The sequence below is a fragment of the Papaver somniferum genome, chromosome 8, assembly GCF_003573695.1.
Source record: "Papaver somniferum cultivar HN1 chromosome 8, ASM357369v1, whole genome shotgun sequence".
Taxonomy (NCBI): domain Eukaryota; kingdom Viridiplantae; phylum Streptophyta; class Magnoliopsida; order Ranunculales; family Papaveraceae; genus Papaver; species Papaver somniferum.
The window spans coordinates 83,518,273-83,534,241 of record NC_039365.1 but is presented as its reverse complement, the minus strand read 5'-3'; the positions used below and the strand labels follow the sequence as shown (position 1 = coordinate 83,534,241).

The 15,969-nt window shown below is 37.7% G+C and overlaps 1 protein-coding gene and 1 pseudogene across 1 annotated transcript; both read left to right on the top strand.

The window, feature by feature from the left end:
* Positions 1–558: 558 nt before the first annotated feature.
* On the top strand, positions 559–6,456 carry LOC113301830 (extra-large guanine nucleotide-binding protein 3-like). The gene is made up of 9 exons (XM_026550660.1): positions 559–917; positions 1,377–2,353; positions 2,502–2,639; positions 2,925–3,029; positions 3,119–3,304; positions 3,878–4,055; positions 4,423–4,676; positions 5,359–5,531; positions 5,703–6,456. Exons 2-9 carry the CDS (start codon positions 1,385–1,387, stop codon positions 6,283–6,285), a joined length of 2,586 nt encoding a protein of 861 aa, XP_026406445.1. The 5' UTR covers positions 559–917; positions 1,377–1,384; the 3' UTR covers positions 6,286–6,456.
* Positions 6,457–11,828: 5,372 nt separating this feature from the next.
* Positions 11,829–14,518, top strand: LOC113302503 (annotated as a pseudogene).
* The last annotated feature ends 1,451 nt before the right edge of the window (positions 14,519–15,969 follow it).

The following is a 15,969-nucleotide window of genomic DNA, read 5'->3' as shown; positions in this document are numbered from 1 at the left end:
CCAATCCAATTTCAGTTTCAAATAAGAAACTTTTGATTTGATATGGGATTCGAGTATAGAAATTGTGCAAGGATGATCTTATCATGCTGTGAAACATTAAACTTACTCAGAAAAAGAAGTCAAAATATGCAAATTTCTAGTATCTGCTAGTTCTAACTAGCTTCTTTATTCATCTCATAATTTCAAACGATGTACAGTATTTACTATTTAGTATTGTCAATTTCGTGATGATAAAGTTTGTCAGGAAAAATCAGTCCAGCTCGCTCATCAATCAACAAAAAAAAAATGTCCTTTTGATTTTTACCATGCCAATTCCCCTCCCAAAACAGTAGAATTAAATTAGATGTTGGAATTCAACAGTGAAAAAGGGATAGACTTTATTGCAAAAGAGAAATTCCAACCTGCAAAATTTGTTTTTAACCTTTCACCTTCACCTTTACAGTTTACATAAATGTTCAAACTTTCTAACCTTCCGAAAGTCTTCTTTCCCTGCTATAAAACCCTGGTCCCAGACTCTCAGTCTGATATTATACATAACATATTCCCGAACATCCATTCGCTTATATTCTTTCATAGCACCTCTTCAGGCATTTTAACGGTCTAGAAATGGTATTATTTTTGTAATATATATATATATTACATGAATATAATAATAATATCTCCCAATTAATAATTGATTCTTTCTTCTACTTACTCCTCCATTACACCTCAAACATTTCTCTCTCGAAATTCTCTCTCGAACTGTTAATGGCGAAACTACTACTGACCGTTAACAAAAAGACTGTTGGAAAGAATAACAAAAATGGAAACACCTAATTATTGAGAACAGAGTAGATTTTGTTGATCATTTTGGAAGAAAAGTTTCTCTTTTTTTGTTTCTAGTTGAAATCTTCTTCTTCACTGAGATAGATTTTCAGGTATTTTGATTCCAAATCCCTCTTTTTCTTACTTTTTGTTTTTTCATTTGTTTAAAATTACATGGGTTCCATTTATTTTACTTTAAGTATATATATACGTACCTTGAATTTCAAGTTTCAACATATTTGAACTAAAGGCGGCCTCATCGAAAACCCTAGAATCTAGGGTAATTGAGCCTATATCATCATACTGTTCAAGGTTTCTAGGGTTTAGTTTATTTCATACTACTATATCCTTTTAATTTCTTTCATTTTTTAATAATATTAGTGTTTAGTAGTTTTGTTTGGTACTATGAATTTGGGGGAGAAGAAAGAACCCATCTTTAGCTTTCTTATTTGAAATGGTTGGAATCATATCTTTCAGAATGTGAAAACTGGGATTAGGTTTGTTTATGATATGATGATCTAATCATAATCAATTTTTATTTTTCACCAAATGTCTTACTTTTTATTTCCCAGGGGAAGAAATGAACGAAACAAATTCTGAGGATAATTGGAAGGATTTAGTGAAAAAAATGCTTCCTCCAGGAGCGTGGATTCCGGAGACAGCAGAGGATCTTGATTATTCAATTGCTCTTGAATATGAAGGTCCCCCAGTATCTTATGAACTACCAAGAGTTGAACCACTTGATGTAGATTATCCAACTGCAGACATTGCTGAACCAGTCTCTGGTAGATCAAGTGGTTCATTTGTTCAAGACCCACCTACTATTGAACCGATTCCGTTGCCTGTTTCGTACATTGCTAGTGTTGCCAGCAGCTCTTCACCTATCCAAAGTCCTCGACGTTCTAGAAGTTCTGAATCGGTGGTGTCAGTTTTGCAAAACCCTGATTATTCGTCACCTTCTCCTTCGAGTTCACCGGAATCTGATCACGAAAACCATTCGAGAAGCCCTCCGATGGTAGGAGCAGTTGAAATAAAGAGGCCAGTGGTTACATTCCAGCCTGTTGGTAAATCTGAAAGGATAGACGTTCATGAGGACACTCCAACATTTCCACAGTTTGTTGGGGTTCTAAAGAAGGAAAAGAAGAAGGCTTGTTTTCGGTGTGGAAAAGGAAAATGGGAAAGTAAAGAGTCTTGCTTAGGCTGTGATGCTAGGTATTGTGGTAATTGTGTGCTTCGGGCTATGGGGTCAATGCCTGAAGGGCGTAAATGTGTCACTTGCATCAGACAGCCAATAGACGAATCTAAAAGATTAAAATTAGGCAAGTGTTCACGGGTATTGTCAAGACTGTTAAGTCCTCAAGAAGTTAAACAAATTATGAAAGCAGAGAAGGAATGTGCAGCAAATCAGCTTCGATCGGAGCAGCTTATTGTGAATGGGAGACCCTTGCGGCCAGAAGAAATGGCAGAATTGCTTGGGTGTTCATTACCTCCGGAAAAGTTGAAGCCTGGGAGATACTGGTATGACAAAGAATCAGGCCTTTGGGGAAAGGTGCGTCTGACCTCCAAACTTATATGTTACTATTAGTTTGAGTTGTCTGCTCTCTGCATTGTCTTATTAAAAAACATGTTCTTATGTCCTTTCATGTGGCATGGAGAAGCATCTAATTTCTTTCTTAATTTGGTTATTGATTTAACAGGAGGGAGAAAAACCAGAGAGAATAATCAGTTCAAACTTGAATTTTTCTGGGAAACTTAGCCCTGACGCGAGCAATGGGACTACTGAAGTCTACATTAATGGTCGTGAAATTACAAAAATTGAACTAAGAGTGCTCAAGGTATCGTTTTCTCATTTGAAAGCGTACTTTTGCTGCCTGTAACAACTACTGCTTAAAAAAAACAGCCAAATCTTTCTGCTCAACTAGTAATAACAATGTGAATATTAATCAAGTTGGTCTTGAACAATTTGTGTTCATATCTAGTCTCGTGAGACTAGAGTTCATGGTTAAATGATATGATGGAACATAGATGCTGTGGGATTTGTTTTTGTTATCACTCTATTTTTAGTTTACTTTTTCAAATCAATTGAAGTGACTAACCTGTGTATTGCGGATTGTTTTCAGTTGGCAAAAGTTCAATGTCCACGTGATACACATTTCTGGGTGTATGATGATGGTCGATATGAGGAGGAAGGTCAGAATAATATTAGGGGAAACATCTGGGAAAAGGTACATGGGAGAGGATGTCTGTAGGTTCTACTTTACTAGTAAAGTTAATTTTCAATGGGATGTTTCTTAATGTTCTGTATGTTCCACAGGCGTCAACAAGGCTAATGTGTTCTTTGTTCTCGCTGCCAGTCCCCCATGGGCAATCTCATGGCTCAAGAGATGAGATTAGCGCTCACTCTAGCAGAAATGTTCCAGGTTATCTAGATCACAAAAGAGTTCAGAAGCTTCTTCTACTGGGACTTCAAGGCTCTGGAACCAGTACTATCTTTAAGCAGGTGAATCCCGTGGAAGATTCCAGTTGATAGATAGAGTTAATAGTGTTAGCATTTACTTGATAATAATCTTATTCAATATAATCAATACTTAGTTTAGGTAGACATTGTTTCACTTTCATACCCAGATCGGTTCTAGGTTGCTCTTTTACTTGTAGGGCGAGGAAGATGAGTGATTCATTGGGTGTATAGTGGATGTCGTGATGTTTCTTATATGGTATATAAGCATTGACCTTATTTATTCGTTTGGTCACAACTGCCATCAAGATAGTTTGTAAGAATGTGAAGTAGTGGGATCCTAGTATGTTTTAGGATTGGCTATGGTACATTGTAATTCAAACCTGAGCGATAACTTACATAAGTTGACTTCGTAGATTTGAATACCTCCTTAGACTAAGGTAAATTTACGATGCGGAACAACCTATTCTGGGAATGAGAAGCACTGAATGTATTCTGTCACTTCTATTGCATTTGGTTTCCTCTTGTAGTCGTATACAGTGCAGTTTAGTTCACGCCTTCGTTCTCATTATTCTACTTGTATTATATTCTTCTTATGGTCTTTATTTGATTAAACAGGCCAAGTTTTTATACGGGAACAAGTTTAATGCGGAAGAGTTGAAGGAGATTAAGCTAATGATACAGAGCAATTTGTACAATTATCTTAGTATCTTGCTTGAGGGGCGTGAGCGATTTGAAGAAGAGGCTATGGCAGGGTTGTATGTTGCAGGCCCTCCCAACGGACATGCTGAAGCAGGTAATAAGATCCAAATTTTTATCGTTACAGTTTATTCTTTTTTTCCTCTTCAGAAATTCTCCTATATCTTACTGTGGTTTCTTCATGGATACATGTGTGGTAAATGGTAATTCGGAAGTTGATAAATTAATAATCTTATGCCATTATTTGTATCTAACGGGACTGAAAGGTTTCTATTGTCACAGTTGATAACAGTGTCTGGAGAATAAGAGCATGCTAGATATAAATTGTAGCCCAAAGGGGACAATGGCAGTGTAGTTGAAAAGTGTATGATGATATTAAAAGGCTTCTTTTAATCTTTTATTTTTTTATCAAAAATTAGTTTTCCAAGATTTAGGCTATTAATTGTTTCATACTTGGATTTCAGGTGAAGGCGAAGGAGACGAACCCACTGATGATAGACAATGTGTCTATTCCATTAACCCTAGGCTGAAGCATTTCTCTGACTGGCTGTTGGATATCATTGCCATGGGAGACTTGGATGCTTTTTTCCCTGCAGCAACTCGTGAGTATGCTCCACTGGTCGAGGAAGTGTGGAGAGACCCTGCTATACAGGAAACATTCAGGAGAAAAGATGAGCTTCACTTTCTTCCAGATGTTGCAGAATACTTCTTAAGCCGGGTATTTATAACTCCCTGTTCATGTGGATAAGACTTCCTGGAACTATTTAGGACATATTTGCATCAGGTCCTACAATGAAAACTCAAATTTGAAATCATTTCTTTTTTTTCAAACTCATTTAATTACCCATCTTTCTATACACCTGATATCCATCAAGGGACACATTAACATACTACAATACCCTTAGGTGTTCGATGCAGTGACTGTTTTACCCAATGATCCAACGGCGTTTTGTGTGTAAATTAGCAAAATTCAGAGGACCAGATACTAAAATATCAAAATGCCTTTATGTGGCAGGGTACATCTGTCCCTTACTGTTCAGGTAGGAGATTAATCTTTGACACCCTAACTTAACTGAAGCAGGTTAAGATGGAATGAACAAGTGAATTTCTTATTTGCGCTTGAACTGCTACAATGAAGGGTAAAATAGTCATGTAAAACATTAAGAGATACTTGTGCATAAAATGAGAGTAACATAATGGATCTCGAATTAGACCCGATGGAGAAGGATGGATGACTAATTGAGTTGGAAGAAGGATTGATCTCAAATTCTAGTTATCAACATAGGACCCGTCACAAATATGGCCATCTATTTGTAGTCTCTTCTTAGTTACACTTACACTTATCTATTTTTAATGTAGTGTTACACTTACCTATTTTTTATTTGTTCTGTGGGTCTCAGGCGGTTGAGGTATCAAGCAATGAATATGAACCCACTGAGAGGGACATTCTGTTTGCGGAAGGAGTTACCCAAGGGAATGGGTTGGCATTTATAGAATTCAGCCTCGACGATCGCAGCCCAATGTCTGAAACATACACCGACAATCTAGAAGCTCCATCTCAGCCTCTTACCCGGTAAACTTCTCTTTCTTTTGCAGTTAAACAGTAAATAAGCTTGTGCTCTTTTTATAACATAGGCTTCTCTGAACCCTTTTCGTCTCTCTAAAAGACCCATAAGCGATAAGATGGCCAGAATGCGAATAAACAAAAAATGATACGCAACTAGCTAACTCTTTTATACTTTAGGTATCAGCTGATTAGGGTCAATGCCAAGGGACTGAACGAAGGGTGTAAATGGGTTGAAATGTTTGAGGACGTACGTGCCATTGTCTTCACTGTAGCCTTGAGCGACTATGATCAGGTATCATCTTCCTCGGAAAACAGAGGAACTGATCCTGTCTTCCAAAATAAGATGATGCAAAGCAAAGAACTATTCGAAACCATGGTCACACATCCACGCTTTCAAGACACTCCGTTCATGCTCATACTGAACAAATATGATGTCTTTGAAGAGAAGATCCATCGCCTACCTTTAAGCACATGTGAATGGTTAAATGATTTCTCTCCTGTTCGACCACACCACAACAATCAGACGCTCGCTCAACAAGCTTACTACTATATAGCAATGAAGTTCAAAGAGCTTTATGCTTCATTAAGCAACCGTAAACTTTTCGTATGGCAAGCAAGAGCTCGAGATCGTGTAACTGTTGATGAAGCCTTCAAGTACATTAGGGAAGTGCTCAAGTGGGAAGAGGAGAAAGATGATAATTATTACGCAAACGAAGACTCGTTTTATAGTACTGATATGAGTTCATCACCCTTCATCTGACAAGAGTAAACCCTTGGTGTGAGATTTGTAAGTCGAACCATAAGGTATGTCTTTATTTTTCTATTTGTTCATTTGTATAAGCAAAGCTTCCGTTAATTACCTCAAGCTTGTAATCTAAATTTCCATTTGTTTACCTCATAGTAAAAATGAACCAAAAAATGTTGTCAAGAATTTATGTTGTACATGTTTTGATAGGTCAGAGAAACAAGTCTAAATGGGTTGGCATTGGCGAACATGATTCCCATGATACAACCCTAAAACCAGAATTTTGACTATTATATATTATCCCCAATTCATCTTAACGTATATTGGCTGCTGTTTTGGTGCTCGCACGCACAGTATTTGGATACCCTGATCTTCATTGAACTGGAATTTTTTTATTTTTTTCATAGGGTAGAACAGTGGTTGGTCCCTAGATTACCTCCAATTTCATAGGGTAGAACAGTGGTTGGTCCCTAGATTACCTCCAATTTCCGCAATCGGAGGGAGCATGAGAACTATCAGACTACTTGAATCGGAATCCGTTTGTGGTGAAAATTGAGAACACCTCGAAACAGAACCATCAGACCACTTGAACAGGAATCCGTTGGAGTGAAAATTGATCCCACCAAAAATATTCAAAACTCAATGATAAAAAAAGGAAGCCCCGCCTATGAAAACCCAACTGCATCCCTTGTCGGCTTGATGATTTAAGGCTTTAAATAGAATTTACACCTCTTTTGGTTGGAAGGATCGGATTCCTAAGAATACAATTATAGGGTAATGTTAAAACTTTGGTAAATTCCTTTCTTAATTTTATTCATAAGTTCTATAGATATTTATACATGACCGATAACTTGAGACTCAAAACTTTCCTAAGACACGGATTTGAGACTTTCCTTATAAGTCTCAAAATCATGACTTACATGGACAATCCTTTCCTAGTATATGACCACACTTTCCTAAAATATCACTTACCTTATCAGTCTCACATTAATGACTTACATGGACAATACTTTCCATAGACTGACCACTACGGTCTTGGAAAGTATTACACTTTCCTTAATACCCCCCCTCAAGACGGAGCATGCAGGTCACAAATGCCCATCTTGGACAAAAGACCTTGAAACTGAACTCGTCCTAATGATTTGGTGAAGATATCCGCCAACTGCAACCCCGTAGGCGTATAAGAGGGAGAAATAATTTTATGTACTATCGCATCCCTAATGAGATGACAATCCACTTCTATATGTTTAGTTCTTTCGTGAAAAACGGGATTCTGAGCAATATACAATGCCGACTGACTATCACAAAGAAGACTCATTCCCTGTGTATGACAAACTCCCAAATCACCTAGTAATTGCTTCAACCACTTCAATTCACAAGTAGCTGCAGCCATAGATCTGTATTCTGCTTCAGCTGAACTCCGAGAAACTGTGTACTGCTTTTTGGTCTTCCAAGACACTGGTGAATCTCCAAGAAGCACAAACCATCCTGTCAACGATCGTCTAGTCAAAGGACAGCTTGCCCAATCTGAATCACACCAGCCTTTTAAACTTAGACTACTATCAGAGCGCAACAAAATTCCTTGCCCAGGATTCTTTTTCAAATATCTAACTACCCGAAGTGCAGCTTCCCAATGTTCTTGTCTTGGATGCTGCATAAACTGTGACAAAATATGCACAGAATAAGCTAGATCTGGTCTAGTCACAGCCAGATAAATCAATCTTCCAATCAGTTGTCGATACCTTTCTGCATCAATCAGCAACGGCCCTGTTGCCAAAGCTAGACGATGATTAGTTTCCATTGGAAACTCTGCTGGTTTTGCTCCCAATAACCCCGTCTCCATAATAATGTCCAATGCATATTTCCGTTGACAAACATAAATGCCTTGCTTACTGCGAGCTATCTCCAAGCCCAGAAAATATTTTAATTTTCCCAAATCTTTCATCTTGAAACACTGTCCCAAATATGTTTTAAATTTATTTAGATCCACTATATTATCTCCTGCAACAATCAAATCATCCACATACACCAAAACATTAAGCTGCATCTTTCCTTTGATCATAGTGAAGAGAGAATAGTCTGAATAAGATTGCCGAAAACCATAATTCTTCAAAGCTGTTGATAGTTTTGCGAACCAACAACGTGGAGCCTGTTTCAAACCATACAATGATTTCTTCATTCTACATACTATATTAGGATTACCTCTCGCAAATCCAGGTGGTATTTTCATATACACCTCTTCCTCCAAATCTCCATGTAGAAATGCATTGTGCACATCCATCTGATGTACTTCCCAATTTTTAACAGCTGCAACAGCTAGAAAAGTGCACACTGTTGTCATTTTTGCTACAGGTGCAAAGGTCTCTTTGTAATCTAAGCCTTCCACCTGATGATTTCCAAAGATCACCAATCTTGCTTTTAAACGAACCAAATTCCCATTTTCATCATACTTTTCTGTATATATCCATTTACTTCCTAGTGCTCTCTTGCCCTCCGGTAATTCTTGCAAAACCCAGGTATCTTGTTATTCTAGTGCTCGTATTTCTTCCTCCATGGCTTTCCTCCATCCTGGATGTTTCATTGCTTCTTTAAAGTTGCGAGGTGCAGAACTCGCAGTTATAGCTGCAAGAAATTTCTTATACGGTCTAGAAAATTTATCACAACTAACATAATATGTCAAAGGATACGGTGTACCTGAGGAGGATGATTGTGATGAATGAAGATGAGATGGACTGTTTTCTCGAGTGGTGTGCGTCACAAATCCCTTAAGCCTACTCGATGGAATTTTCGTACGCTTTCCTTTACCCATATCACCTTCTACTGCAACATCATTTCCCGAACTCATAATGTCAGATCTCTCTTGAACTGCTACACGTTCTTCTTCCGTTGCAGTCACATCTTGAACTGCTACACCTTCTCCTTGTGTCACAGTTACGCCCGGTATGCCTACAGCGTCTCCTGCTGTCGCAGTTACGCCTGGTACTGCCACACTTTCTCCTGTTGTCGCTGTTACGTCTTCATCATCACTCCAGTCAAACGCTGGATTCAGCTGATCAGTCTCAGCTGATACACCAGTCACCTCGGTCTCAAAATCATGACCAGGCTGAACACTCTCGTTGCGAGTCAAAACTGTTGGCTGCTGCAACACAGATGTTTCATTCTTATATGGGAAACTATTCTCACAAAACTGGACGTCTCTTGACACAAGAAATTTTCTTTCATCCAAGTCATATACTTGCCATGCCTTTTTACCAAACGGATATCCAAGAAAAACACACCTCCTTCCTCTACTTGCAAATTTATCACCTTTATTACTTTGATCATGCACATAACACAGGCATCCAAACACTTTCAACTGATTATACGGAGGTTGCTTTCCAAACAATATTTCATACGGCGTTTTATTTTACAGAATAGGTGTAGGAGTACGATTAATCAAATACGCAGCTGTCAATGCGCATTCTCCCCAAAACCGTATTGGCAAGTTGGCTTGAAATCTCAAAGCCCTTGCCACATTCAATATATGTTGATGCTTTCTCTCCACTCTTCCATTTTGTTGCGGAGTGCCTACACACGATGTTTCAAAAACTATCCCATTAGTCTTAAAATATCCACGTAATGAATTAAACTCGGTACCATTATCACTTCTAACAACTTTGATATCTTTATCAAATTGTCGTTTCACAAGAGCAATGAAATCAAGAAACGTTCGTTCAACTGCCGTTTTATTTGGAAGTAAATGAATCCACACACCTCTTGAAAAATCATCTACTATTGTTAAAAAATATTGTGCTCCACAAGACGATGTAGCCCTATAAGGACCCCATAAATCTATATGAATCAACTCAAAAATACAACTGGATTTACTTAGACTACTAGTAAAGCTACTCCTATGTTGTTTCGCTCTTGGGCAAATATCACAAACTTCATTATGCTTCTTCAATCTACTCACACCCGGCAACCTTTGCAATACTTTTTCTGATGGATGTCCCATTCGTCGATGCCACAGCTCGTATGATTCTCCACTGACTTCCATAACTTCAACTCGAGGCACACCATAGAAAATATACAGTCCACCTTGTCGTTCACCCATTCCAATCACCTTCCTCGTCAACCGGTCCTGTATAAGACATAAACTGTTAGTACATTGTACCGTACACATTAATTCATCAATAAGTTGTGTGACTGAAATTAGGTTACAAGTTATTTGAGGCACATAAAGCACATTATTAAGTCTCAAACCGCCCTGCAGAATAATAGTCCCTATTTTCTCAGATTGTGCATATTTTCCATCTAGGAGTCCAACAGTACACTCCACAATATCTTTCACATCAATCATGTCATCTCTTCTACACGTGACATGATTTGTAGCTCCCGTGTCAATAATCCAATTCGGTTTAGTTTGCTTACCTTGAAGTTGGGACGTATTTTTCTTTGCATTCAAAAACTCAAGCACCTGTCTGAGTTGTGTTGCGGTTACTCCCATCAAATCTGAGTCGTCTGAGGAATATGGACCATTTGACTGCTTTGTCTCTGATATATTTAGATTATGTGCTCGAACCTGATTGCCCGTTCCTTGTCCTCTACCACCTCTTCCATTCGCAAATCCTAGGTGATATACTGGATTCTTCTTTTGCGTATCATAATCTATATTCTTGTCTTTGCTTGATTCTCCATCTCCACCCATTCTCAACGATTTATTTTTTTTTCAGTTTTCAACCGGCTCTGATACCATGTTAAAACTTTGGTAAATTCCTTTCTTAATTTTATTCATAGTAGTTCTATAGATAATTTATACATGACCGATAACTTGAGACTCAAAACTTTCCTAAGACACGGATTTGAGACTTTCCTTATAAGTCTCAAAATCATGACTTACATGGACAATCCTTTCCTAGTATATGACCACACTTTCCTAAAATATCACTTACCTTATCAGTCTCACATTAATGACTTACATGCACAATACTTTCCATAGACTGACCACTACGGTCTTGGAAAGTATTACACTTTCCTTAATAGGTAATCCAATTCTTGGAATTGAATTCAAATCCAAAAAAATAAACGTTTGGTTGGGTAATTCAATTATTTTTATTTTTACCTTGTAATTCAATTCCATTACATATTATTAAACCAATGCAACAAAAATCTATCATTTTGGAGAGAATTAAATTCCTGGGGATCAATTTTCTTAATTATGTTGAGCTAATTTGTGTTGTTTGGTTCAAGGAATTGACGACATGCCCACGAAATTGGATTACCAAGAACTCAATACACCTGAAATCATCAGGGGTTAGCCCAGTTGGCCAGGAGCCTAACTCTCAAGTAGGAGGTCAGCGGATCGAGCCTCCGCTAAGGAGTTTGGAGATCTCATGAAATACTCCTTATATGTAGTTTAAAATCCAGGTTAAGTCATAATTATGTTGTTTCCCATTAAAAAAAAAACCTCTGGCTGGCAAGAGGTGTACGTAGAGTGTAACTGAAACTCAAATGATGTTTGGATGGCAAATATAAAACCCTCTCCACTCCAAGAGCCAGGGTTTATCTGGGAAGTTTAAAATGGCAATTTTGTTCTCTGCAACAGCACTTCTCCCAGTTAGGTACCCGAAGCTGAAATCTTACAGTTATGGTGGAGCAGAAGCAATCCCTAGATTAGCATCTAATCAAAATGAATTCTTAATAGAGAAAAGGAGTTACGGTAAAGGTAATGTTTCTTATCTCTGTTTATCATCAAAAGTAGAAGATATTCATACACAAACAACACAAAATCAAGTTAGAAAAAACCCTAGAAAGAGTTCATATCTTAGTCAAGGAAGAGACGAAGATGAAACTAACGGAATTATATGTCCTGGTTGTGGGATTTTTATGCAAGATAATGACCCTAATATCCCTGGTTTTTATCAGAAAAGAAAAGTTGTACACAAAGATAATGATGAGGACGAAGACGATGATGATTTAGAGTTAGGGTTGGGTTTAATTGATGGAGAATTAGACGAGGAAGACGATTTGGAAGAAGAAGAAGAAGAATAAGATTTGGAAGATGGGTTTGATGGGAAATTTGATGAGGAGGAAGAAGAAAGTGAAGAATTTGATTGGGATTCTGAAGATTGGGAAAATGATGATGAAGATAAGACAAGGAAAAAAGAGTTGGATGGTTTTGCTCCTGTTAGTGTTGGTTATGGTAATGTTACTGAAGAAATAATAAACAAGGGTAAGAGAGTTAAAGTGTGGATAAGAAAAAGAAAATTAGAGAAGAAAGAGCGAAAAAAGATGAAGAAGAAAGTCTTACAGTTTGTACTAGATGTCATTCTTTAAGAAACTATGGACAAGTTAAGAATCAAAAGGCTGAAAATTTGATACCTGATTTTGATTTCGATAGATTGATATCTACACGTTTAATGAAACCCACAGGTAACTCTGATGCTTCTGTCGTTGTTATGGTTGTTGATTGTGTTGATTTTGATGGATCATTTCCTAAAAGAGCTTCAAAATCATTGTTTAAAGCATTAGAAGGAACAAAGAGGGATTCCAAACTTAAGTTGCCAAAACTTGTTTTAGTTGCCACAAAGGTTGATTTACTGCCATCACAAATCTCACCAACGAGATTAGATAAGTGGGTTCGAAATCGAGCTAGAGCTAATGGAGCACCTAGATTAAGTGGGGTTTATTTGGTTAGTTCAAGGAAGGATTTGGGTGTTAGAAATTTGTTATCATTCATTAAGGAACTGGCTGGACCTAGAGGAAATGTATGGGTTATTGGAGCTCAAAATGCGGGTAAATCTACGCTTATTAATGCGCTTTCTAAGAAAGAAGGAACAAAAATTACGAAACTTACAGAAGCTGCTGTGCCTGGAACAACACTTGGGATACTGAGAATTGGTGGTATTTTGCCGGCAAAGGCGAAGATGTATGATACACCTGGGCTTTTACATCCATATTTGATGTCAATCAGATTGAACCGGGATGAAGAGAAGATGATCGAGATTCGGAAGGAGTTGCAACCTCGATCTTTTAGGATTAAGGCAAGTTGTAGATCATTTGCTCCATTTTAAATTCTGGTTTCTCACTTGGGGTTTTCAAAATTTTGTATTTCATTCTTTAGTTGGTTTCTTATTTTGGTCATTATGGATTCATTGAAGCTCTTCCCATTGTATCAAACAGAGAAATGTTTCCAGTTCAGCATTAAAGTTTAGGTTATTATTTGTGTTTGTTTTAACTTCCAATTGTTTTTCTGTTGTGTTTCCAGGCAGGGAAGTCTATACATATTGGTGCTTTAATGAGACTGGACCTAAATCAAGCCACGGTACAAACCATATATGTCACAGTCTTTGCATCACCAAATATTTCCCTTCATCTTGGGAAGTTAGAGAATGCCGATGAAACTTGGACAAAGCATGCTGGTATCCGGCTGCAGGTAAAACTTCGATGCCAGAAGCTACTTTAAGAAGCTTATCTTTCATATTCCCAAGTTGGGTTTAGCTTGCATCGTGAACTAACATTTCACCATTGTCTACGTAACCATAACAATGCGGTAGGAATTTCTTGGTATCTTTATCACGGTGAAGCCTTGAGATTAGGCCTTTACAAAGTCCGTGTTTAAATCGCGTCAATAAAACAGACAACCTTGGAAAAGGCCTTCTCTTAGTGTATATCATTCCATGTATTGGTCATTTTTATGATTTCTATAATTGAGTTCTCCTCTGCCCGTGTTTTCCTTTTCATTTTTTTGTTCTTGTTCGATCCAGCCTCCAGTTGGCGAGGATCGAGTGTCAGAACTAGGACAATGGAAACAGAGAGAACTCAAGATTACCGGTCTGAGTTGGGATGTGAACAGCACTGATATTGCAGCAGCTGGTCTCGGTTGGATATCTATAGGTCTCAAAGGTGAAGCAAATGTAACATTGTGGAGTTATGATGGTGTTGATATAACTCTTCGCGAACCTTTGGTTCTAGACCGGGCACTATTCCTAGAAAGACCAGGTTTCCTTTTACCAAAGGCGATATCAGATGCGATAGGTAATCAATCTAAGTTTGAAGCTGAAAAAAGAAAGAAACTTGAAGAGGCTGAAGAAATGCTCTGATTACAGGAAAATTATATCTGTTGTTGTTAATTTAATCAAGTTTTTTCCTTTTCTCCTTTTCGTGGTTTTTGATGCACCAAAAGGGAAATGATCCAAGGGCATTTTTGTTCAAGCATGTTAGGCAGTATTTGGAGGTAATGCAGAAAATAAATTAACATTAACATTTTTTTTTTGAAAGATACCACTGTGAAATTTTATAAATAAGTTCGGTGAGCCAAAAATTAGGATCAGATTATGGTGTCAACCACCGAAATTGACATCATAATCCGGTGTCAACAAGAGTTGATTCCAAAATCGAAAATTCAAAAATAAGATAGGTCCAAATTATGATGTCAACAACCCAAGTTGATACCAAAAAGTCTGGTGTCAACAACTGAAGTTGGCATCATAATCTGGTGTCAAAAACCCAAGTTGATACCAAAACTAAAAATTCAGAAATAAGTTAGGTCCAGATTATGGTGTTTAACAACCGAAGTTGATATCATAATCTGGTGTCAACAACCCAAGTTGATACCAAAATTGAAAACTAAAATATAAGTTAGGGTCTAGAGTATATGATGTAAACGAGTCAAGTTGATACCAAAATGTGGTGCCAACAGTCCAAGTTGAGTGAACCTGACGTGAATCGAACACACAAAGTGATTTAGACTTACGCATTCTCATTAAAACTTCTAAGACAAACTTTATTAACTAAATCACTTTGTGTTTATGGAACAATGATTATGGTCTTGAGTGTTATTGAACACCACCATGTGCTTGTAAGTTCAAAGGCTACTGAGCCGGTATGAACCATCATTGTGCACGGCTCAAGAACCGTGGACCATAATTCATATTCTTCTGTGTATTTCAAATGTGGACTTGTCACATGTGAAAAGACGGGGGTCTAACAACCACACCAAATATTTCGTTTTGGCAATCTGTATGGACAAACACCAATATATTTCCAAGAGAATCAACTAGACAGTCAGACTCAATCAAGGAAAATACATCCAAGAGTTATATCTTTGTTTCTCAATGTAATCAGCAAATCAAACAGATAGAAATCCGCGAGCCGGATTATTATGAGAAACAACTTGAACGGTACCAAAAACTAATGTTCAAGGGCCAATCGATTTATATCAACAACCAAAACTTGGATTATCTAATTGATTGAACTACGCACAACCTGTGATATTTCAATTATATAGAAAATATAATGCAGAAAAGAAATAAAACATACACCATAAATTTTGTTAACGAGGAAACAACAAATGCAGAATAACCCCGGGACCTAGTCCAGATTTGACCACCACACTGTATTAAGCCGCTACAGACTCTAGACTACTACAAGTTAACTTCGGACCGGAATGTAGTTGAGCCCTAACCAATCGCACACTGATTAAAATACAGTCGCGTTTCTTACGCCTCTGAATCCCAGCAGGACTCTACGCACTTGATTCCCTTAGCTGATCTCACTCACAACTAAGAGGTGTTAGGACCCAAAGTCGAAGACTTGATAAACAAATCTGTCTCACACAGAAAAGTCTATCGAATAGATAAATCTATCTCCCACATAAATACCTAAAATTTACTGTTAGAGCATTGCCCGGTCGAACTCGCATGCGTTGCTATCTCAAGC